We start from the raw sequence: 25,609 nt of genomic DNA, 5'->3' as shown, positions 1-25,609 counted from the left end.
TAGATATTAAACCCTTATCATGGACAGATCATTCACTCCTTCAATTAGACTTTCCTACCGCCTGCCCCTGCCGCAGGGAGACGGAACCAACCAGATGGTTCCGTCCCAGGCGCCTGATGGATCCCAAAAGGTTCCTGAAGGAGCTTGGGCCGTTTCCTGAGACTCTAACACACGACTCGACTGAAGAGCTGGTGGCCGCCTGGGAAAGGGTGGCCGCTGGAGCTTTGGACCGCGTCGTGCCTTTGCAGCCTCTGACCCGATGCCGATCTCAATTAGCTCCTTGGTTCTCTGAGGAGCTGAGAGAGATGAAGCGTCGGAAAAGACGCCTAGAGAGCATTTGGAGGACTAGTCAATCCGATTCCGACCGGACAGAGGTGAGGTCTTATATCAAGACCTACCTAGTGGCGATAAAAGCAGCAAAATCTAACCATTTTTCTGCTCTTACCGCATCTGCAGAGAACCGCCCAGCCACCCTGTTTAGGGTGACCCACTCCCTTCTTCGGGGGGGGGAGTGCGGGAAGATCCCTTGCAGGGTCGTGCTGAGGATTTTGTGCAATTCCTGCACGATAAAGTCCTTGGATTCGGGATGGCTTGGACTCCGATTGGATAAGTCCACAGGAGGAGACCAGGGCAGGTCTTGAGAATGTTATCTGGGAGGAGTTTGATCCTGTGACTCCCGAAGATGTGGACAGGGTTCTGGGTAAGATTAGTGCCGCCACGTGTTTATTGGACCTGTGTCCCTCCTGGTTGGTACTGGCCTCCCGGGAGGTTATACGAGGCTGGCTCCAGGGGATTATAGGTGCTTCTCTGAGTGAGGGTGCCTTTCCTGCCGCCTTGAAAGAGGCGGTAGTGAGGCCCCTTCTCAAGAAGCCTTCCCTGGACCCGGCTGAATTAGCCAACTATCATCCAGTCTCCAACCTTCGTTTTGTGGCGAAGGTTGTTGAGAGCGTGGTGGCACGACAACTTCCCCGGCACCTGGATGAAGCTATCTATCTAGACCCGTACCAGTTGGGCTTCAGGCAGGGGTACAGCACAGAAACGGCATTGGTCGCATTGGTGGATGATCTCTGGAGGGCTTGGGACAGGGGTTGCTCCTCTGTCCTAGTCCTATTAGATCTCTCAGCGGCTTTTGATACCATCGACCATGGTATCATGCTGCAGCGATTGAGGGGGTTAGGAATAGGGGGCACCGTTTTGCGGTGGTTCTCCTCCTTCCTCTCTGACCGCTTGCAGTTCGTGTTGGCAGGGGGACAGAGGTCGACCTCGAGGCGTCTCGCATGGGGAGTGCCGCAAGGGTCGGTCCTCTCGCCCCTCCTGTTCAACATTTATGTGAAGCCGCTGGGTGAGATCATCCGTGGTTTTGGGGTGAAGTGCCATCTGTACGCTGATGATACTCAGCTGTACATCTCCACCCCAGACCACCCCAACGATGCCCTTGATGTGATGTCTTGCTGCCTGGAGGCCGTGCGGGTCTGGATGGGGAGGAACAGGCTCAGACTCAACCCCTCCAAGACCGAGTGGCTGTGGCTTCCGGCGCCCCGATATAGTCAGCAGGTGCCATCGCTGACTATTGGGGGTGAATCTTTGCCCCCCCACGGAGAGGGCTCACAATCTGGGTGTCTTTCTGGATGCGCGGCTGTCTTTAGAAGAGCATATGATGGCCATGGCCAGGGGGGGCCTTTTATCAGGTTCACCTGATTCGCCAGTTGCAGCCCTTTCTGGATCGGGACGCCCTGCGCACGGTCACTCATGCCCTTGTTACTTCCCGGTTGGACTATTGTAATGCTCTCTACATGGGGCTCCCCTTGAAGAGCACTCGGAGGCTCCAACTGGTCCAGAATGCAGCCGCACGGGTGGTTATGGGCGCAACTCGTTGCGCCCATGTGACACCCCTCCTGCGCGAGCTGCACTGGCTCCCAGTGGTCTTCCGGGTGCAATTCAAGGTGTTGGTTACCACCTTTAAAGCGCTCCATGGCATAGGACCCGGGTACCTCCGAGACCGTCTTCTGCCACCAATAGCCTCCCACCGACCAGTTCGCTCCCACAGAGAGGGTCTCCTCCGGGTGCCATTGGCCAAGTTATGTCGGCTGGCGACACCCAGGGGGAGGGCCTTCTCTGTGGGAGCCCCAGCCCTGTGGAACGAACTGCCCCCGGAAATACGTAAGATCTCCGATCTCCAGGTGTTTCGCTGCACACTGAAGACCCTGTTGTTCTGCCAGGCCGGACTATCAACATAATAGTTTTAAATTGGGGTATTTTAATTTTGGGGGTTTTTGAATCTGAGCCAATTTATTTAATTATTTTAAATTTTAATTGCTGTTTTGTCTGTGTTTTTAAATAGGCTGTACACCGCCCTGAGTCCTTCGGGAGAAGGGCGGTATAGAAATAAAATTATTATTATTATTATTCCAAGAGCTGGTCGCCTGGTCAAACCGAGCAAGCAGGGTAGAAGGGCCTTAGTAAGAGAAGGGTAGAAGGGCCTTAATAAGAGAAGTGACTGATGGTCACTCTGAGTGAGCTCCAGAGATCCTGTGTGGAGATGGGACAAAATTCCAGAAGGACAACCATCATTGTAGCCATCCACCAATCTGGATTTTATGGAAGAGTGGCTAGATGGAAGCTTCTCCTCGGTGCAAAATACATGAAAGCCCACTTAGAGTTTCTTCCTTTTTGACCTCATGGCTTTTGCTCTGCTACAGTATGCATTGTCTGTTATGACACCTTCTAAGGTGCGTGCCTTTCCAAATCTTGTCCAATCAATTTAATTTACCACAGGTCGACTCCATTAAGGTGTAGAAACATGTCAGCAACGATCAAGAAAAGTGGGAGGCACTAGAGCTAAATTTCACATGTTGTTGCAAAGGGTCTGAATACATGCCAATGTGACATTTCAGTTTTTTCTTTTTAATAAATTTACAGACATTTCTAAAATTCTGTTTTTACTTTGTCATTATGGAGTACTGAATGTAGATTAATGAGAAAAAAATGAATTTCAATAACTGTAGTATCAGGCTGCAGCATATATATATAAAATCAGCTATATATCCCACAACCAACAACTCTCATCTCTTCAAGATCATAGCACTGTTATCTTGATAGGTAATAATGTAATTGAGTTCAAAGGATTCTTACAACCTAACTTGAAAATAATATGGGAGAACAAGCTGCAATCTTAAAAACTGTGAAAGAAGACCAATCAAAGTGGATAAATCTAATGCCCTTTTAAAATACTTTGTTTCTTTAGAATGGTAATCATTGAGAACCTTAAATCGTTCTCAAGGAATTTACATTAGTAAATAATACTTCTGTAGTGCAATGTTGAAGATAACACTTTTCAAAAACATACTGGAATTTAATAACAAAAGTGAAGAATCCATATTAAATAATAAAAATGTAAAACAATCAGTCCAAGATACAGTAATACCAATGATACATGGAGATTTGAGTCACAAAGATATCACAAACTGGGATGGATAATGCACAATCTCCTTCTGTTATGATGGGGAACAGATGTTATCCTTGCTAAGACATTGGTTAGAGAAATAAGAATATAGCAATAACCCTGAGATGAATTCATGGTAAAATTTGCTTATTAAGGCTCCATATCTAAGATTTAGGACTGTTCCACACATTGCCAAGATTGTATTTTTTCCAACCAGAGCATATAGCTCAGCGAGCCATAGCCAATTGGGAACTCAATTTTATCTAAATCATATATTTATTTTATTACAATGTGTTTTGGGAATATATACTTTTCAGCATGTATAATACAAGCAAGTGCTAAAATGTGAATATATGAATGTATGAAGCAACCCTTATTTGCAGAGTGAGTGTGCAATTAAAGCATGAATGTCAAATATCACAAAGATGAAAGAACTTTTTTCTAAATATCTACAAAAAATTGGCTGTTTTTCTTAAGTAGTTGTAGAATCCTGTGATGAAATGAATGACTCAAGGCATTTAATTGTTGAACACATAAAATGAAGTATATTTAAAATAAAACTTTAAAAAATGTTCAGACTATAGAATCTGAAAAGAATTTACAGGGCTGCAGCAGCTGAGTTTTTTGGAACTGTTAATTTATCGCAAAGCCTAAACTGGGTTTCTTTCATTGCACAGTATTTTCTCTTAAAATGTGTGCATTTTCAAAACAATTACATACATATTAAAAATCAGCATATTTGCTTAAACATAATTAAAACGGTAATACTCTCAGACAACACAGATCTGAAATGGCAAAACCAGTAATTTTTCCCCCTCCCATCTTTACAACAAATTAATTTGAGACAAAATTACAAACACATTTCACTACATGATTAATAATAAAAATTAGGAGTTTTGTTTATAAAGTTGCCCAAAATGCAAGGGATGTGCATAGGTTTTACAACTTAGTCATAGTATTTTATTTTATTCCCTTGGGTATCTTCCCCCCATGAACGGAATGTACTTGGTTGTAGATTACAGTTTTTTCAACACAGATACACCAACGGCATGAACGCTTGCAACTGTCCACATGCATTAAGAGTCAAGACCCAACTTCAAATCTCTATTCAGTTTTACAGAGTTCTTCAAAGAGACAGTATCACATTATCTGCCTATTAAACCAAAATACTTCAAAAATGCTACTCTAAAAATGATTTAAAAAAGCAGAAGAAGGCCATTAGAATATAAGTATTGATCTGGTCATGATTGGGCTAATAATTTCAAATAAATAAAGGAAAGCAACTTAATCCAATTCACAAAATCAGACTCTAAAAGATGCAATGTTCCACCCCCAATTAAAGTAAAGATCACATTATTATTAAAATAGATTATAGAAAGCAGCATCTATTTTGTGCAGTTTTAGGGGCTTTTGAAATTAAAAGCTATGAGTTCCAAAAATATAACATTCCAAAGGATTGAATAATACATATATTTAAAGATACATTTTAATAAAATTTAGGAGAACTGATTAAAAAAGATACTGTCTCTTTAAATTATCATATTTTTTGCCTAGCTATAAGGACGACAATAATTATAAATGTAGGTCACACTACATCTAGGTAGTCTCTAGGGGCCAAGACCTGTTGACATAAGGTCAATAACAAAGAGGTTTTTCCAAGTATGAGGTGGCTTCCAATAATGATCACATTCTTCTGGTAATTGGATTAATATATCCAGGAAACAGGAACCCATTGTGATGCTTTACAAACAAGCTCAATGGCTTCTTCCAGATGCCTGATTGTTTCATCAATTTCATTGTTGATAATTGTAAGGTCAAAGTAGTGTGCATATGTTCTTTGTAAGATTTCTGATTCCTTTTGCAAGCGTTGAAGAGATTCATCCTGCACAGTGATTAGGAAAAATGAAAGTGGAACAACTTTGTTATCTTGTAGTTATTGCATACAAGGAAACATATTTCCAAATGGATTTTTTATATAAGGATTCATTCATTTTGAATCCTTTTGTAAGGCATGCATTTGGAATTTTGCTTTCCTTTAATAAAATTGAGTTGAACTTATTAAATTAAAGTTCAATTATATAAATTTATTTTCTTCATATAACTCAGCATTTGTTTAAATGGGAGAGATGAATGTGAGAAAAAATAATTGGATAAGCAAGGAACAAGAGAGGAATGGTACTTATTAATGAATCATGAGAGATTGATTGATTGATTGATTTAAACTGTCTATTTCAAAACAATGACTCTGGATGGTGAACCATAAACAATGAAAATTGTTAAATCAAAAAGAAATTAACCAAGAGATATTATAATCTGTCATTGTCAACATAATTTGGAGATCAATGCCATGTGTTCTGGGACTGCTTGCTACACCTGCACAGTCAGGACTTGTCATCTAATGCCTTGGATTCCTACTGGCAGTCCTGGATTGGTTGATCCTGAGGTTGATGCCCGCCGCCGTGAGAGGGCATCAACCTTGGGTGAGCGCCCTCTGGACTCAGGAACCTTGCCACGGTGAGAGGGCGGCAAGGACCAGCATCTGCCTGCATTCCCTTCGTCGTGGGAGGACGTTTGGGCTTGGAGGCTCCTGTTCCAGGGTGGACCATCCGTTTCCCCATTTACCTTTGGATGTACCCCTTCCATCTTTGAGGATGCTTATTACATACTCCAGCGCGGCCTCAGTGGCTTTGAGGAATGCCCCCCGTTCCTGGGAGTGGCCTGTTGGCCTACCGAAGGCCTACCTTAATGATGGGTCTTGGGACCCCGAGAGGTGGTACACAGGCTCTAAGAGTTTTTTTAAGGGGACACTGTATTGTTTTTTAATTAAATTAAATTAAATTTCAGTCTCCGGAGAAGGGCGGCATATAAATCAAATTTTAAAAAAAATTAAAAAAAATTTAAGGGGATTGGGGAAGGGGGAGGGATATTGCCGGCGGGTGACTGGGGGGGCCCCGTCGGGTCAGCGGCAGCCCAGGCTTTGGGGGGAGAAGGGTGGAGGGGGGGTGGGATGGGGGGCCCCGGGGGCCCTAAGGGAAAGGGTGGGAGCTTATATTCCGGTTGTGATTGGGAATGGAGGCAGGTGGATGAACAGAGGGCCATATCAAAACTCGGGAGCTCGCCCCCGCTGTCTTCGAGCGGTGGCGTGCTCCGACCCTCCTGGTTCTATCCGACTTCCTGGGGGTTTGAGAGATGGGGACACTGGGCTCCGGTTGGTTTATTTTAATGCCAGGTCTGTGGTTCACAAAGCTCCCCTCATTCGGGATTTGATTGAGGAGGAAAACGCAGACCTGGCTTGCATTACGGAAACCTGGTTGGGCTCAGAGGGAGGTGTCCCTTTGACTCAACTTTGCCCACGAGGGCCCAGGGAAGGAGAGGTGAAGTGGCGGTTGTTATAAGGGAAGCCCTTAGTCCGTGGGAGGTCACTGTTCCACAGATAGATGGATGTGAAACCCTCCTCATGAGATGGGGTCCACAGGGTCAGTTGGGCCTGCTGATCACATACCTATCTCCCAGCTGCGTGGCAGCGGCCGTGCCTGGCCTACTCGACACTCTGTTGGGGTTGGTGGTGGAGTTCCCCAGACTTATGGTGCTGGGTGACTTCAACCTGCCTTCCCTGGGTGGGGGGTCGGGGGTGGCTCGGGAGTTCATGGCATCCATGGCGGCCATGCACCTGACTCAGATTATTCAGGGACTGACTCATGAGGGAGGGCACACACCTGATCTTGTTTTTATCTCGGAGCAGTGGCGTATTATGCTCGGTAGGAAGGTATTTGTCGTTTCCCCCCTGTCATGGACCGACCATCATCTCCTCCGGTTGGACTTCCAGAATGCCACCCCACCTTGCTGGGATGCGGAATCGACCATCTGGTTCCGCCCCAGGCACCTGATGGACCGGAGAGGTTCCAGACGGAGCTTGGGATGATCCCTCTCTCTCTCTCCCACGCCCCGGTCGAGACCCTGGTGGAGGCCTGGAATAGGGCAGCCGCTGGGGCTCTCGACCGTGTTGTGCCTTTGAGGCCTCTGACCCGGTGCAGACCCCGGCTTGCACCTTGGTATACTGAGGAGCTCCGGGGGATGAAGCGCAGGAGAAGAGGCCTAGAGAGCTGTTGGAGGACTAGTTGTTCCGAATCTGACCGAGCCCAGCTAAGATCGTTTACACGGTCTTACCTGGAGGTGATGGCGGCGGTGAAGCGTACATACTTCTCCGCCCTCATCGTGTCCGCAAATAATCGCCTGGCTGCCCTGTTTAGGGTATCCCGCTCCTTCCTGTATCAGAGGGTGGGGGAGGACCCTTTGTGGGGGCGAGCCGAGGAGTTTGACCATCATCTGCGGGACAAGATTGCTCAGATTCGGGACGGCTTGGACTCTGACTGGGCAGGGTCGGACGGTGAGGAGGAGGCGGGTCTTGTTATCTGGGAAGAGTTCGATCCTGTTACCCCGGAGGAAGTCGACAGGATCATGAGGAAGCTGAGTCTGACCACTTGCATACTGGACCCGTGTCCCTCCTGGCTGGTTTATGCAGCTCGGGAGGTGACACGCAGTTGGATCCAGGCAGTGATAATGGCATCCTTGGATGGAGGGAGTTTTCCCGCTGCCTTGAAGGAGGCGGTGGTTAGGCCCCTCCTTAAGAAACCTGCCTTGGATCCAACCATTTTGGGCAACTTTCGTCCGGCCTTCAACTTTCGTTTTCTGGCGAAGATTGTTGAAAGCATGGTGGCACATCAGTTTCCAGTGGCCCTGGATGAAACAGACTACCTAGATCCGTGCCAATTGGGTTACAGGCCCGGTTACAGCACGGAGACGGCATTGGCCGTGCTGGTGGATGCTCTCTGGAGGGCTTGGGACAGGGGTCATTCCTCGGTCCTGGTCCTATTAGATCTCTCAGCGGCTTTTGATACCATCAACCATGGTATCATGCTGTGATGCCTCGAGGGGTTGGGAGTGGAAGGCACCGTTTTACGGTGGTTCGCCTCCTACCTCTTGGGTCGTATGCAAGCGGTGTTGGCAGGGGGGCAGAGGTTGGCCATGAGCCCCTCACTTGTGGGGTGCCCCAGGGGTCGGTCTTCTCGCCCCTTCTGTTGAACATTTACATGAAGCCGCTGGGAGATCCGTGTTTTTGGGGTGGGGTATCATCAGTACGCTGATGATACCCAGCTTTTTATATCCACCCCGAACCAGCCCAGTGATGCCCTCGACGTGATGTCCCGGTGCCTGGAAGCGGTATGGATCTGGATGGGAAGTTACAGGCTTTGACTCAACCTGGCCAAGACCGAGTGGCTGTGGATCTCGGGCTGAGCAAGAAGTTCCAACGCTGTCTATTGGGGGCGAGGTGTTGCCCCCGTAGACAGGGCGTGCAACTTGGGCGTCCTCCTGGATTCACAGCTGAGTTTGGAGGGTCATATCATGGCCGTGACCAGGGGGGCGTTTGCCCAGGTCCACCTGGTGCGCCAGTTGCGCCCATACTTGGACCAAGATGCCCTACACACAGTCACTCATGCACTAGTCACCTTCTGGATCGACTACTGCAATGCTCTCTACCTGGGGCTGCCCTTGAAGACCACCTGGAGGCTTCAGCTGGTACAGAATGCGGCCGTGCGGGTTGTTGCGGGAGGGTCCCGATACTCCCATATTACACCTCTCCTGCGCGGCTTGCATTGGTTGCCGGTTGTCCTCCAGGTGAGATTCAAGGTGCTGGTGTTAACCTATAAAGCCCTTCATGGCTTAGGCCCAGGCTATTTGTCGGACCACCTGCAACCAGCGTCAACTTCCCATCACCCGGTGCGTTCTCACAGAGAGGACCTATTCAGGGTGCTGTCGGCCAGACAATGTCGGCTGGCGACCCCCAGGAGTAGAGCTTTCTCTGTGAGCGCCCCCATCCTTTGGAATCAACTTCCCTTGGGGCTCCGATTGGCCTCTGACCTTCGCACCTTCCACCGTGAATTGAAAACCTGGCTATTTATGTCCCCTAGCCTGGACTGATGGGGTAGTATATTTTAAATTTTTTAAAAATTTTAGAACTTTTTTATATTTTTTGTGTATATTTGTTGATTTTAACAGCTGTTGGTAGATTGTTGTTTGAGCCACCCTGAGACCTTGGAGATAGGGCGGCATACAAATTTTATAAATAAATAAATAATTCAACACAAAACCTTGGTTTGTGACCAAATAACCTACTTAATAACAATCTGATTAATATATATAGAAGTGGCCAAAAGTATTGGTAACCTTCTACTTTTTCCTCCCAAAATTTGGATTTGCCCTGAAATAAATTGAAACTGACACATGTGTTGTGGTCTCGCAGTGGCCAGTAGAGCTGGCAACAGATTCGGATAGTGAGGAGGTTGGGGAGGAACGTGGGCCAGTCCTGGAGTCTGGGGAAGGCTCGGATGAGAGCTCTGCGTCAGAGGCAGAGAGAGGGCCAAGGCCATCTAGTAGTTATGTGCTGCCTCCGGAGCCTCCGGAATCTGATATCAGTGAGGCAGAAGAACAGGAGGAGCCTGTTCCCAGTGCGCGCATGTGCAGAACTGTCAGGAGGCAAGAACAGTTAAGACAAAAGGGGCGATTTGGGAGTAAGGCTTGGAGATGATTGGCCCCTCCCATAAGACATAAGAGAGGAGCAAACAGACGTGAACCTTTGCAGGAAGCAATTTGTTCATTCTGGTTGGTTCAAACTCTGAGAAGCTCCGTTTGACTCTGTGCTCCATTTGACCTTGCAAAACTAATTGGCAATTAGGTCTCTAGCAGCGTTTCAAGGGAGATAAAGATGGGTGCTTATCAGCATTACCTTGAAAGACTGTGGCAGACATCTGTAGGACTCTTCACAGACTGTTTGTGAATTATTATGGGCTGTTAATGACCATAATTCACAACCGTTTAAATAAAAGAGGATTTTTTGGGACTAAGCGTGTGATTTAAGCTTTCTCAGGGAGCCTAGGTCAGAACAACATGTAAATTGCATTCACTATTTTTATCTCATAATCTCTATGAGATGCTTTGCTTTTGATGTATGATATTTTTGCTAAATAATAAAACAACTAATAAAATAATAAAATGAACTAATCAGATTAGCTGGAAGGATATTTGGGGTCTTCTAGTCTAATCTCCTGCCCCAGACAGAGTCCTCATACCATCTCAAACAAATAGTTGTCCAATCTTTCCTTGAAAAACTCCAGTGTCAGAGCACCCACAATTCCTGGAGGTAACCAACTCCATTGTTTAATAGTTCTTACTGTCAGAAAATTCCTCCTTTTCTATATCTCTCCCGATGAGCTTTCACCCATTGCTTCTTGTCCTAACCTCAGGTATTAAATTGATGCCCTCTATTGGAAGATTGGTATCATGTCTCCCCTCTGTGTTTTCTTGGTTAAACTAAATATACGTAGCTATTTTAGCTATTCTTCATAGGATTTAGCCTCCAGACCAGGGCTGAAATGCTCTGAGGTCTGCTACTGGTTTGCTTTGTGCGTGTATGAGCACCAAACATGCACTTTGCACTTGCATGTGCGGTGCACACCAAACATGTGTTTCATGCGCGCATGCACAGTGCATGCAAAATGAGAGCTTTGCGCGCTGGCGCATTGCAGGCGCTGCTGTGCAGCACTGAAAAAGGAGGATTAAGAAGCCTTTTCTGAGTCTTCAAAGGTAAGTAGTACAGCGTGGAGAGGAACAGCTGTGCCACACAATTTAGATTCGCTAGAAAGCAGGATTTCCCGCTTTCTAGCGCAGTGGTCACCAGTGGTCCGCAAGAAAATTTTGGTGGTCTGCAGAGAAATTTTCATATTTTTGCAAGCGGCAGGAAACGAGGGCTGTCTTGCGCCACAAATATACCGAGGCGGAATCCTGATGCCGCACTACAGCAGAGAGAAGAAGCTGGATTCTGCTCTCCATTGCGTATGCCAGATCGCCCCCCTGCAAGCTCTCATCTCTCGAGGAGTGCTCCCTGAAGAGGCGCGGGAAACTTTGGTCAGGCTCCTCAAGACGAGAGCTTGCAGAGGGCCGATCTGGTGTCTGCAATGGAGAGCAAAATCTGGCTTCTTCTCTCTGCTGTAGTGCGGCATCAGGATTCCGCCTTGGTATATTTGCGGAGCAAGGCAGCCCTTATTTCCTGCCACTTGGGACTTGGAGCGGTAAACAGTGTCTCGTTCAGGAAGCAGCCGGATTTTGCTTTCCATTGCAGACACCAGATTGGCCCCTTGCAAGCTCTCGTCTTTCGAGGAGCCCGACCAAAGTTTCCCACGCCGCTTCAGGGAGCGCTCCTCGAGAGAGGAGAGCTTGCAGGGGGACGATCTGGTGTCCGCAATGGAGAGCAAAATCCAGCTGCTCCCTGGACCAGTTGCCATTTACCACTCCGAGTCCCAAGCAGCAGGAGATGAGGGCTGCTTTGTGCCACCAGCTGGCGCAAATATACCAAGGCGAATGCGAATGCTGCGCAAGTTCAAGTAGTGCTTCGCTCCTGCTCTTCTTCCGGCTCTTGTTGATGCTCTGAGCACCTCCGTCTCTCAGGGAGATGCTTCACTTCCTCTCAGCCCCAAGACACTGGCTGGCCCATAAGATGAGAGAGAGAGAGAGAGAATGAGAGAGAGAATCAGAATGAGACACAGAGAGAAAGAGACAGAGAATGAAAGAGAGAGAAAGAGACAGAATGAAAGAGAGACAGACAGACAGACAGAATCAGAGAGAGAGTGAGAGAAAGAGAGAAAATGAGAGACAGAGAATGAAAGAGAGAGAATCAGAGAGAGAACGAGAGAGAGAGACAAAATGAATGAGAGAAGAGAATCAGAATGAGAGAGAGAAAGAGTGAGGGGGGAGAGAAAGAGAGAAGGAGAGAGAAAGAGTGGGAGAGAGAGGGGGGAGAGAGAGAGAGAGAGTGCCTGAAGGACCCCATCCCATCACTGGGAGTCCAGATGCTTTAGCAAGCGGTGCACTGGATTTGTATTAGTGGTCCGCGAAATTTAAAATTATGAACTTCGTGGTCCCTGAAGTCCAAAAGGTTGGGGACCCCTGTTCTAGTGAATATAAATTGCGTGGCACAGTTGATTATCAGAAATACCGGTTTGGCGGGACTTCCGGTTAGTTCCGCTTCGTCGCTAGACGGTCTCTTTAAGACTGCCAGCCCCGCCGCCCGTAAAGAGCCGCCCTCACAGCTGAGAGGCGGCTTGAAAAACTCCGCGATCATGAAGAATCAGGAGGAGAGCCGGCGAGACAAGGTAGAGCCCCCTGTGAAGTCCCCAGATTGTTTTTTTTTGCATCTGGGGAGGAAGCAGGGTGAGGCTCCCTATACAGCTTGCCGAGGCTCCGGACCCCGGGGACAACTTTGCTCAAAGCACAGCCAGACGAGGCGACCAACGTAACAAGTGAAAGCCAAGAGAATCATTAAAAACAAGCAGGGTGGAATCTGGACTCAAAATTCAAACTGCAAGTATTTTTTAATAGCCCTGTGAGTGAACTTAAGAACCGAGAAAAAGTAAAAGCTTGTTAAAATGGCGTCCGGCTTCAGCGGCAGTAAAAAAAGCTGAAAGTGAAAGTGGATTTGCCTGACTGTTTAATACGCTACAAAGTAACCAAAAATAACAGCGCTGGCTAGAAGAAGAGGGAAAAGTTTTTTTTAAAGTGATCTGGATCTGTTCCCTCTCCCTTGAGACTTGATTAAAGCTGGGGAAATTTTTGAAAGGACTCTGTGGTAAAAAGGAAGGGAGGACTTCCTTTTTAGAAAGAATTAATCTACGTGGCAGAATGGCTTCAAAGCAAACAAAGTCAGACACTAAAGCTGCAGGGGGGGTTTCCCCCACTCATAAGTCACAAGAGCAGCTTTCCAGCTTGCAGACACAGAACCAGACAAAGGAGGCTGGCTTTGATGATTTGGAAGAATTTATTGTTGCGGCTCTGATGAAACAAGATGAAATTATGGATCAGAAGTTTAAGAAATCCCAACAGGAAATTAAGGAGGTGGTTCAAGAAAAGTATGACAAGGTGAAACAGGACATTCTGACAGCTGTGACTGGCTTGTCAGAAGTAGTTATCCAAGTTGATAAAAAAGTGGAAAAACTTAATTTAGAAGTAGAATCTAAAATGAAGGAAACAGATTATAAAATTTCTAATGTGGATAATAAAGCATAAAGGATTGAAAATGAAGTGACAATGATGCAATTTAGATTTATGGAGTTTGCTGTGAGACTGAGAGGTATAAAGGAAAACAACAGAGAAGATTTGAGAAGGGTTTGCACAGATGCCCTGGCTGTGATGTTAAAGGTTAGTCCTGAAGAGATTTTTTGTAAGATTGATAAGGTTTACAGAGTGAACTCTTGGGTGGCAAGGCAAAGACAACTGCCTAGAGATGTGTTGATTTACTTTACAGATAGAAGAACAAGAAATGATATTCTGCAAAAGTCTTTTGTTTCTACTATACAAGTGGATGGAAGGGAGATTGGGATTTATAAAGAGCTTCCGCCTAAGATGTTTAGGGATAGAAAAGATTTTGGATTTTTGGTGACTGAATTAAAGAAACAACAAATTCCATTTAGATGGGATGCACCCGCTGGCATAATATTCTGGTTTCAAGGAGAGAGATATCGATTAAATACTGTTGAAAAAGCTGTTGAAAAAGAATTTTACTTTAATGTCTTCAAAGCTGGTACAACATCTCCATGCACATCATCAATGTTAGATATAAAGGAGGGCGATAAAGAGAAGCAATTTGAACAAGAGACTGAAGAACAGCGGAAGCAGATGGAGATGGAGGCAATGGAATCACAAGGAGATACAGGGGGCTTTCTGGATGAGCCGTTGCTGGATCTTCCCTTAAAGGCTATAGCTGGACCACCTAAAGTTACAAGAGAAGTAGCGTTGGATCTTGATTTGATGTCTTGTCAAGCTAAAGATCAGTGTATAACTCGAGCAGCCTATAAGCAAATCCTAGAAAAACAACAACAGCAGAGGCCTAAGCCACCACAAGACAAGAAGGGAGTCAAGGGCAAAACACAAGAACTTGAAGCCATGGGAGGAGCTAAGCCGAAAACTTCTGGTCTGGAACAGAAACTTCAGCAAATGCTCTTATCGCTTCAGGAGAATCCAAATGACAATTAAGTTTCTATCTTGGAATGTGAACGGATTGAATTCTCCACAGAAAAGAAAGAAATTATTTCATTACTTGATGACTACATTCTTTTAATAATGATGTTATTTGTTTACAAGAAACTCACATTAGGACACAAGATCAAAAATATTTGATAAATTCTAGATTAGGAGCACAATTTATAGCCTCAAATTTGGAGAAAAAGAATGGAGTGGTGATTTATATAAACAAGAGATTGTCAGCTAAAATTATAGAAGTAGATGATTGTGGAAGATATAGAGCAATTGAACTTTATACAAATAATAGTCCAATTTTGGTGATTGGAATTTACGCTCCTAATCAACAACAAGAAATTTTTTATAAAATATTGTATTCCAAAATATTGCAATGGGATTATAGTTCTATTTTAATTATGGGAGATTGGAACGGAGTAATAGATCTTAAAAAAGATAAAAAGAGCTTGGCAAAGTCATGTGTTAAACTACCACAGATTTTTTTCGATATGAAAGAAGATTTGGAATTGAAAGATATATGGAGAGTGCATAACCCAAAAGAACTGGACTTTACTTTTTTTTCAGATAGACACAGATCCTTCTCTAGGATTGATTTTATCTTACTTACAGTCGATTTACTCTCAAAAACAAAGAAAACAAAGATATTTCCGAGGACTTTATCTGACCACAGCCCGGTATGGATAGAAATAGAAATGGGAAAGAATGTGAGAAGATCTTGGAGAGTAAATGAAAATTTGTTTAGATATGAAAAGAATGTAAATGAACTTAAAAAACAAATGAAGGAGTTTTTTGAAATGAACTTGAATAAGGGTATCCCTATTGAAATTGTTTGGGATGCGAGCAAGGCGTATATGCGGGGGATACTGATTTATATGAATTCTAAACATAAATCAAATCGACAAAGGAAAAGACTAGAATTGGAAGGGGAGATAAAGAAAAAAGAACAGTTGCTTATAAAAAATCCAACAGATGAAAAATTACCAGGAGTTATAAAACTTTTGAAAGATCAATTCCATATGCTCATAGCGGAACAAGCAGCAACTAACTTACAATTTGCAAAACACAATACATTTTGTAATGCCAATAAACCGGGAAGGTGGTTGGCTTACATACTGAGGAAACAGCAGAGTACTTGGACTATTGGGAGTATTGAGTATAGAAGGAAGGAAGTATTTCAACAAAGACTAATCAAAGAAGCCTTTTTAGATTATTACACCAAACTATATGCTAAAGATGATATACAGAATGAATTTATAGATAAATATCTAGAAGAGAGTTATAAAAATTTCCAATGATCAAAAGGAAAGAACGAGTTTACCAATAACAGCTGAGGAGATTATTGCTGCTATTAAACAACTGAAAACAGCTAAAGCTCCAGGAACGGATGGTTTAACTGTGGTGTACTATAAAACTTTACAAGCAGAAATGATTGAACATCTTAAAGACTTATTTTGTAGCATACAACAAGGGGGAAAAATACCCCCTTCATGGAAAGCAGCTTTTGTCTCTTTGATACCGAAAGAGGAGGCAGGTTCTACAAAACCGGAAAATTTTAGACCAATATCTCTCTTGAATACGGATTATAAAATTTTTGTGAAAGTATTAGCCCACAGATTAATGCCAGTTATTCAAGAGGTGATTCATTATGATCAAGCAGGATTTATAGAAGGCAGATATATGAAGGATAATGTGAGGCAAATTATAGACTTATTGGAATATCTTGAGAAGAATAGATCTCTGCGGTGCTGGTGTTTTTGGATGCAGAGAAGGCCTTTGATCGAGTGAATTGGAACTTTCTATTAAAGACTTTAAAAAAGATGGACTTTGGGGATCAGTTTGTACAGGCGGTTTCAGCAATTTATCAAGAACAAACAGCACAAATCATTATTAATGGAAGTTTAACTACAAATTTTAGTATAGAAAAAGATACAAGACAAGGTTGTCCGTTATCCCTGTTGTTGTTTATTCTAACTTTAGAAGTCTTGTTGAATATAATACGGGACTCGAGCACTTTGAAGGGAATAGTGATAAGGCAAGAGGATTACAGAACAAGGGCATTTGCAGATGATCTGGTTGTTACCCTAACACAGCCGATGGAATCAATAATTCAGATGAAAGACATTATAGAAGAATATGGTATGGTATCAGGATTTAGACTGAATCAGAAAAAAACCAAGATGATAGTTAAAAATATGACAGTTGATCAAAAGAAGGAACTGGAAAGGAAGGCAGGCTTTGAAATAGTATCAAAGGTGAGATATCTAGGAGTGCAAGTTGCAGATTCAAATATAAAATTGTTTCAAAATAATTATGAAGTGTTGTGGCGAAAGGTACAAAAGGATATGGAAACCTGGAAAAAACTGCAGCTGTCTTTACTTGGAAGAATAGCAGCAGTTAAAATGAATGTTCTACCTAGATTTTTATTTTTGTTTCAAATGATTCCGTTGCTTAAAAGTGATAAATACTTGACGGAATGGCAAAAAGGAGTGAATAAGTTTGTTTGGAATGAGAAAAAGCCAAGAGTTAAATTGAAAATTATGCAAGATGTGCGTGAAAGGGGTGGTCTTAAACTTCCAAATCTGCGATTGTATTATGAAGCTGCAGCGTTTACACAAGCAAGTGACTGGTTTGGAAGGACAAAGACTGGAATATTGAATATTGAGAGTTATGATCTTGAATTTGGTTGGCATGCATATTTATTTTATGATAATAAGGTGGATAAAGCATTTAATAGCCATATACTTAGAAGCTCCTTGATGAGAGTATGGAAGAAGCACCGACTCAAATGGGATTATAAAATATCGTTGTGGTTGGATCTTGGTCACATTATACGGAATATAAATATAAAGTCACTCGGGGGGTTTTTATACAAAGAAGTACTTTTTAATGATGGGGGCAGATGGCAACTAAAGACATTGAACACACTGTTGGAAGAAGGGATGAATTTAACTTGGTTACAGTATAATCAACTTCAATTGAGATGGAGAGAAGATCAAAAAACTGGTTTAATGTTGCATGAAGAAGAATTGGTTAGACAGATAAAAGAGAAAGGCCCAATGCATATTAAGAGGGTTTACAATGTTTTGTTAGAAAGAGACTCAGAAAATGAATTGGTTAAAGATTGTATGATAAAATGGGCGCAAAATTTTAGAGAACCAGTTATGATGGAAACTTGGGAAAAAATATGGGTTCAGAATGTTAAATTTACACAGTCGCAGAATTTGAGGGAAAATTTTTATAAAATGTTTTATAGGTGGCATTTAGATCCTAAGAAATTGTCATGCATGTATCCTAATGTTCAACCGAAATGTTGGAGATGTGATTGTTTAGATGCTACATATTATCATATATGGTGGACATGTAAGAAAGCAAAGGCTTTTTGGATAAAAATTTGGTGGTTTATGCAAAATGTTTTGAAGAAAAAAATTCAATTTTCTCCTCAATTGTTTTTACTGGGTATAGTTAAGGGTTTTTCAGTGGGTGAAACAAAGTTGATATTGTATATGGTGACAGCAACTAGGTTACTGATTGGTCAATATTGGAAAAGGGATGATATGCCTACAGTTCAAGAATGGACTTTGAAGATGGCCAGTTTTGCAGAAATGGCGAAGATATCAGCATATTTAAAAGACCGGACTCAAGAGACTTATGTATGGGAGTGGAAGAAATGGATAGATTATGTGCAGAATAAATACCAAACTAGGAAGTACCAGATAGCTTTTAGCTAAATGTTGTGTAGAAATGTATAGTTTATAGGGGGCAAAATAGCTTATTGTTATGTAGAAATGTATAGTGCACAGCGAGGAGAATAGAGGGGTGGTAAAGTATGATATAATATAATGTGGATGGATTTCACCTTGGGGAAGTCATGGGGAGAGGGGAGGGCTTGGGGGGGTTAGGGAGGGATGGGGAGGAAAATGGGGGAAAAATTGATATTTGTAAAACTTTTTCAATTAAAAAAAAAAAAAAGAAATACCGGTTCGGCCAAACCGGTAGCATTTTTTTTACTATTGGTTCACCCGAACCGTAGCATTTATTATTACTGGTTTGGGCAAACCGGTCTAAACCGGTAGCATTTCACCCTTGCTCCAGACCCTTATCATCTTTGTTGCTCTTCTTTGTACTCCTTCTAGGGCCTCAGCATTTAAAAAAAAAACTGTGGTGGCCAGAACTGGATGCAATATTTCTAATATGGCCTCACCAATGCGGTATCACAGCATCTGCAGTCATAATCTGAGTGCTTGAGTCTGGATTGCAATTACAACATTGAAGCAAGCCACTGTCATGTGATTGCAACTTCTGAAATTCCTGCTGACTTCCCACAAGCAAAATCAATAGGGGAGTTGGCAGGAAGTCAGGAGTTGCTCCTTCCACTTTTTTGCCTGTACTCCAAATCACCTGCCCACAGCACCTCCCTGTGGTACCCTTGCAACTGGGACTGCTGCAATTGCCATTAGTGAGTGATATGGTTTATCTAATGTATGTTAGACTTAATAGCCACATTGCTTTGTGGTGGAAACTCTGGTCCATCCCAATTGCCATTGTAACCCAAGAACTACCTGTATTATGCTGTAAAGAATTATTAAACATTTGAAAATTCCTATCCTAAATCCAGCCTGTTAATTCTATGGAAACTAGAATAGATTAGGAGCTGTTCAGAGTCTGTTATAAAATGGGTGGCTATATAAATGTTTTAAATAAGTAAATACTATGGTGAAATCTTCAAAATCCAGTTATAGTTTTTCTATTGTGTAGAAAAATGCAAGGAAGCACTTACCTAGCTCCAGGTAATTCACTCCTTACCAAATGGGAAACAATCAATACTTCCTAATGTAGTGACTGGGAAAATCATCTGGACTATGGTATCCTCCCACAAAGGATACTTGCATGGTGCCTAATGTGAGGTCATTTTTCCCTTGGGAAATTATTCCTATTGATTTATACATCATTCTCTCTGGCACTGGTGAACTACAGCTCTCATGAATTACTTGTTTTGAGTTGTAATTCAACTGCATCTGAAGGCCTATACATACACTGTCAATTCCAGTTTTAAATTAAAAATATAAGAAAATATAAAAATAGCTATGGCATATAGGTTACATTTAATTGAAAACAACTATTTTTATTCAAACAATATTAAAATAATAAAATCTACATAATACTTGTTCCTAGCTGGTACTTACGGGCAATTTTCTGCACCATTTTGGCAGCTAGATAGAATCAGTACAAGTATAAGAAAAATGAGAAAAAAAGCAAAGCAAAGATAATAAGTGAAAAAAACAATAATGCAGTCATGTAGGATATGTCTGTAACAGTAATCCTCCTAACAACTTTTCATTTCGGACCTTAGGACCTGGTTATTTGCGGGACCGCTTGCTACCACCAATAGCCTCCCACTGACTAGTACGCTCCCATAGAGAGGGGCTCCTCCGGGTGCCGTCGGCCATACAATGTCGACTGGCGGCCCCCAGGGGGAGAGCCTTCTCTGTGGGGGCACCTACTCTCTGGAACGAGCTCCCCCCGGAGATACGGAGGATCCTGGATCTGTGTACCTTCCGTCGCGCGCTCAAGACGTTCTTATTTCATCAAGCTGGCCTGACTTAAGTTTTTTTTTTTCCTTCCTCTTTTTAAATGGAAATTTTAAATTTGGTCTTAAATTATTGGGGTTTTAAATTTTCAGCCAAATTATTTAATTTGTTTTACTTTATTTTAAATTTTGTACTCATATGTTTTATTCTATGGCTGTTCACCGCCCTCAGTCCTTCGGGAGTAGGGCGGTATACAAATTGAAATAATAAATAAATAAATAAATTTCAATTTATTTAGGTATTACCGTACTTTTCGGAGTATAAGACACACTTTTCCCCCTCTAAAAGTGGATGAAAATTACAGTGCTTCTTATACAGTGAATGTTGCCGAAGCCCCACCCACCTGCTGGCCCCCATCCTTTGGCCATTTTCGGCCTCCACGCGTCCTGTTTTAGACCCGTTCCAGGCTGCGGAAATCACCACAGAACATTGCCACTGATCGCTGCCTCTGCACGTCACATTTTCGGCCTGAGCGCGTTGTGTTTTCAGCCTCCTCATGCCCCGATTTTGGCCTCTGTGTGTTGAATTTTCGGCCGGTTCCAGGAAGTGGGGATTGGCAATGGTGATCATCCCCGCCATCTGGAACCGACCAAAAACGCAATGTGCGGAGGCCAAAAACGAGATGTGCAGAGGCTGAAAATGCAATATGCCTAGGCGGAGTTCGGCAGTGATGTGCTGTGGTGATCCCTGCAGCCTGGAACAGGTCTAAAATGGAGGGTGCGAAGGCCAAAAACACAATGCATGGAGGCCAAAAATGCGATGCACGGAGGTGGCAATGGGCTCTGGCCATCCCTGCAGCCTGGAACAGCTCTTCTCCAGTGAGTCCTTCCTTCTCATTAGGTGGCCAAAGTATCTGAGTTTCATCTTCAGGATCTGGCCTTCTAAAGAGCAGTCAGGGTTGATCTCCTATAGGACTGACCGGTTTGATCGCCTTTCAGTCCAAGGGACTCGCAGGAATCTTCTCCAGCACCATAGTTCAAAGGCCTCAATTCTTTGGAGCTCAGCCTTTCTTATGGTCCAACTTTCACAGCCATACATTGCAACTGGGAAAACCATAGCCTATATGCACTTTTGTTGGCAGGGTGATGTCTCTGCTTTTTAGTATGCTGTCTAGATTTGCCATAGCTTTCCTCCCCAGGAGCAAGCGTCTTTTAATTTCTTGGCTGCAGTCCCCATCTCCGGTGATCTTGGAACCCAAGAAAATAAAATCTGTCACTACCCCAAAACATAATGTGTGTTTTATACTCCAGAACATCTTATACTCCAAAAAATAGGGTACTTATTTATGTTTCCATATTGACACATTTTCATTGAACTTTCTCTCTCTTGTAACTCTGGGTTTGGCAATATGTATTCATTTTGAAAAGGTAAAATTAAAATATGTAGGATTAACACATTTATGTAAATACCATTAGTTGTCATAAGAATAAAAAGACAGTTTTAAATTTTAGAAAGTTCTACTTTTTATTTTTAAATTAAAGAAAAATGTGATTATGGAGCAACATAATGACTAGAGTTGGATAACATTTGCTTTGTGTATATTCAATCAGGGAATTATTATTACCCCTTTAAAAATATATTTTTTAAAAGAAACTAGGAAGTAGATTTCCAACCAGGGAAAATCTGTAATAAGAAACTGGATGAGTTTCCATTTTCACAGTCTAACATCTGCTTGGTTAAACTATACAAAAATTAGCTGGTACAGACATGGCCTTAGAAAAACAAGGTAAAAATTAAAATGAAGTATGACAGGTAAAGAAAAAGAAATATTTATGCAAATTATGTTTCTAAAAAAAACAACAACAGACATATGCTAACATGTACAGACGAAACATAATGTATTTAAGACTTCCTCAAATTTGCCCAAATGCTATTATATTACATTCAATTACACTAGTATTTCACTGTAATAAGGCTTACCTCATTAATGCCTGGGGTAATTGTAGGTGCAGCAATAAAAACAACAAAAGGAGCAAACTCTGCAGTTCTCAGGACCTTCAAGGCCTAAGTGAGTATAAAATAGAATGATATAAACTTTAATATAAAGTAACATAGATATTCTTGTCCTTACTTCTAGTTCATATTGACCCATCAATCTTCTGACTCCTTTGCAAAGCAAAGAAAGAAATGTCTTTCTTCATGTAAAAGACAATTGGAAAGAGAGCATTTTCTAGCAGGCTAACATTTTGTCATCATACCCAATATGAAGGAAAATATTTTCTTTGTCTCATAAAAGAGGCACATGAATGTTATATTTACCTGAGGCTCTACATCAAGTATTGCAATTAATCCCTGTTCATGGATCTTCCGTATTGTTTCCAGTTTTGTCCCATACATTGCATCTTCATGGCTACCATATTCCAAATATTCGTTGTTCGAAATGTCCTGCATCATTTGGTCATGTGATACAAAGTAATAATTCTTTCCATTCTCTTCATCTTTCTTTGGTGGCCTGGTTGTATCTATAATTACAAAAGTTAGGCATAACAAACCCAGACTTGTTTTACGTTCATCTATACCAGTGATGGCTAACCTTTTCCAGACCGAGTGCCCAAAGCGTGTGTATGCGCGCGCGAATGCACATGCCCCGGAACTCCCAAAATGCAATGCGCATGCGCCCCTGTGCATGCACCCTACCCCCTGTGCATCCGCACCCACCCCCTGCATGCCCCCATCCATGAGCGCCCTGCGCATGCGTGCACACACCCCATATGTGCCCTGCCCCCTGCACATGCACAACAGAGACCCAATGACCAGCTGGCTGGCGGGAGGTGCACGCGCATGCGCAGCAGAGCTGAACTGGGGCGACACCTCGCGTGCCATCAGAGAGGGCACTGCATGCCACCTCTGGCACGCGTGCCATAAGTTCGCCATCACGGATCTATACTACAAAAAATACATAGTGGGTAATAGTTTAGGTATTATTATGAATTATTATAGGTAATAGTTTAGGTATTCATTTCATTCATTCATTTTGAAAACACTATCAAATATTAATTTCTGCATTTGAATTTTTGTCTACATCAATAAAAACAAGTAATAGTCTTTGAACTGTGATAATGTTTTATTTTTGAATTTTTTTTTTTAAAAAAAAGTTGAGAGATTTTTTAAAAAATGGCTTCTTTCCTATGAACATAACCATGATTTATTTAGTTTGGCCACCATAGTGAACTCCTAATGACTCTGGGCTCTTAACAATATATCTTACAAAATTTTTACTTACGTGGGATAGGGTATGCAAATCGGTCTGGATGTTTTGTAATTAGTGTATTTTTAATATGTCTTCTCCCAACACCATGTGCTCCTACATGAAAAAATTAATATCATTACAAAGAACTAACAATATAATATATAATTCATTACTACAGGATCAACATTAAAATTACCTAATAAAACAAGTGTTTTCCTTTTGAATGCAGGCAATTTTACCACTTCTTCATAGGTGACAAGATCTAATTGATCGAACACTGTAACAGGAGGAAAAACAACAGATATAGAGGAGAAATGTCTGGTATTTTTCTATTTTTTATTTTTCAAGGATTTTTATTACAATTTCACTAAATATTTTACTTAACAAGAATATATTACAAATTACATGCTCAAGAATTTGTGGGTGACACCATGCAAATAGGCACACTGCTAGTATTAGCACTTCTGAAAATTTCTAAGACTCTCCTTAGTAATCATTTTAAGGAATGATAAACTAATAGACATGTGATAACATCTACTTAATCAACAATAAAGATTTAAATATATTTTATTAGCTTATAAAAATGAATTAAAATCTGCCTTATAACAGTTTTATTGTAGAGTGTGTATGTATTAGCATTACACTCTTATAAAAAAAAACCCAAGTATAATTATCAGAGTAATAATGAATACAGTTGTCTTTGCAATTTAATATTTTATATTAGCATGCTCTTGTGAATTTGGATAATGATGGACCAAAAAATGGCTTTACTGCAAATTATAAAGCCACCATCATAACAGAATCAGTATGACCCTGGAAAAGATTTCTTCAATTGTCTTTATGCTACAGTCAATTATTTGAGAATCTCAATTTATTGTCAACTGCAATAGTTTAGTAAATCATATTAAAAATACTCTTTTCTTTCTATGCCAAGTAATGAAATGTTGTTTGTATTATAATAATGTAAATGAAATAAAAGTATTAACCAATTATAATAACATATCTGAGTTTCTTAAGCAATGTTAGAGTGAATAAACTATTTTATTAAACGTTGTACCAGAAAAAGGATATTTTCAAAAAGACAGAAAGGGAAACAGGGAAGGAGTTAGTGTCCCAACAATACAGTACTGTAATTACAATACCAACTGTATATTACAATACAGTTTTATATTTAATATAGATTAAGAAGTCAGTAATCGAAACATTTGATTGGGCAGATCTCTCTGAAATTCTGCTAAGATATGTATTTCATGTATTGGTGGAATATTTTACTATCTTCCGGTTTAGCAAATTTGACATTTAAGTTGTCAGAAATCTTCCTATTTATAACATAAATCATGTAGCCATCTAAGTCTCTCCTGACAGTAATTACGGACATACAGATATTAATAAATAAAAATTAATAGCTACTATTGCTAAGAAAGTTTGGGCTCTTTTGTGAAAAAAAATAATATTAACTTCCATTAACTTCTATTTTTCTGAGTTATATTATTTTTTTCATAACTAAAATAAAGTTTAACCACATTTTCATTTTCTACTTAAAGTAATCATACTTAATATAGTTATTGATAAACATAAAACCTTAATAATTTCCTTAAGAAAAAATCTAGATTGTATTTCCATGCTCATCAAATTTACAAAATGTATTATATACTAGATGAAAACTGGTTGGAATTTTAATTTTTGGTATTTTTCAAGGCTACCTCTTAATAGTTAAAAGCATAACATATAGTGAGAGTGCCTCAACACAAACAAGCAGAAAAAAACAAACAATCACGTTAAATATTAATTCAGGTTTCTAGACAGAATTAAAAAAATGTACACATATTAGAGGAATACAAGGACACATTTACCAACTGACCTTTTAAACATTTCTACACTTCTAGGTAATAAATAAAAGGAGTTATTGAAGGGAAATAGTAAGAAGCAAATAAAAAGGCATTGTCACTTGACAGGTTACTTACATGCACAGAGGCCATTGGGATTAAGACAGCATGAAAAATGGACAGGGGTCATTGAAATATGGCTCATAATATTAGTAAAATAAAAAGCATATGCACAAAATAAACTTCACCATGCAATATTCTAAACACAATGCAAATAAATCACTTTAAATGATAAGCATGTTTTTAAAACAATTGGTTCTTTTTTGTAAATTGCTTTTAATTACATTAAAGGAAACATTTTATGCTTGTCTTAAGGTTGTGACATCAGAAAAATGATCCAAATGAATCATTACATACTAAGATTGGTAAATTTACTTCATAACTCCGAAATAATGTTGAGGTAATATGTAGTATTATT

At 41.5% G+C, this 25,609-nt stretch overlaps 1 protein-coding gene across 22 annotated transcripts in view; it reads right to left on the bottom strand.

The window, feature by feature from the left end:
- Positions 1 to 3,331: 3,331 nt before the first annotated feature.
- The window catches only part of CASK (calcium/calmodulin dependent serine protein kinase), a 294,102-nt gene continuing 271,824 nt past the window's right edge, over positions 3,332 to 25,609 (bottom strand). For 17 of the 22 annotated variants that reach the window (XM_034423848.3, XM_034423852.3, XM_034423851.3 and 14 more), the window contains 5 exons: positions 23,502 to 23,582; positions 23,339 to 23,419; positions 22,375 to 22,577; positions 22,036 to 22,119; positions 3,332 to 5,324 (listed from right to left, as the gene is read on the bottom strand). In XM_034423848.3, the coding sequence (XP_034279739.1) occupies positions 5,148 to 5,324; positions 22,036 to 22,119; positions 22,375 to 22,577; positions 23,339 to 23,419; positions 23,502 to 23,582 (626 nt within the window). In that variant the 3' untranslated portion in view covers positions 3,332 to 5,147. The remainder of the gene's footprint in view (positions 5,325 to 22,035; positions 22,120 to 22,374; positions 22,578 to 23,338; positions 23,420 to 23,501; positions 23,583 to 25,609) is intronic. The other 5 variants (XM_034423849.3, XM_034423853.3, XM_034423856.3 and 2 more) reach the window with 1 other exon arrangement.

The sequence above is a fragment of the Pantherophis guttatus genome, chromosome 5, assembly GCF_059756535.1.
Source record: "Pantherophis guttatus breed Tessera chromosome 5, ASM5975653v1, whole genome shotgun sequence".
NCBI lineage: Eukaryota > Metazoa > Chordata > Lepidosauria > Squamata > Colubridae > Pantherophis > Pantherophis guttatus.
Note: the sequence above shows the minus strand (reverse complement) of the source record. Positions and strands in the feature narration are given on the sequence as shown.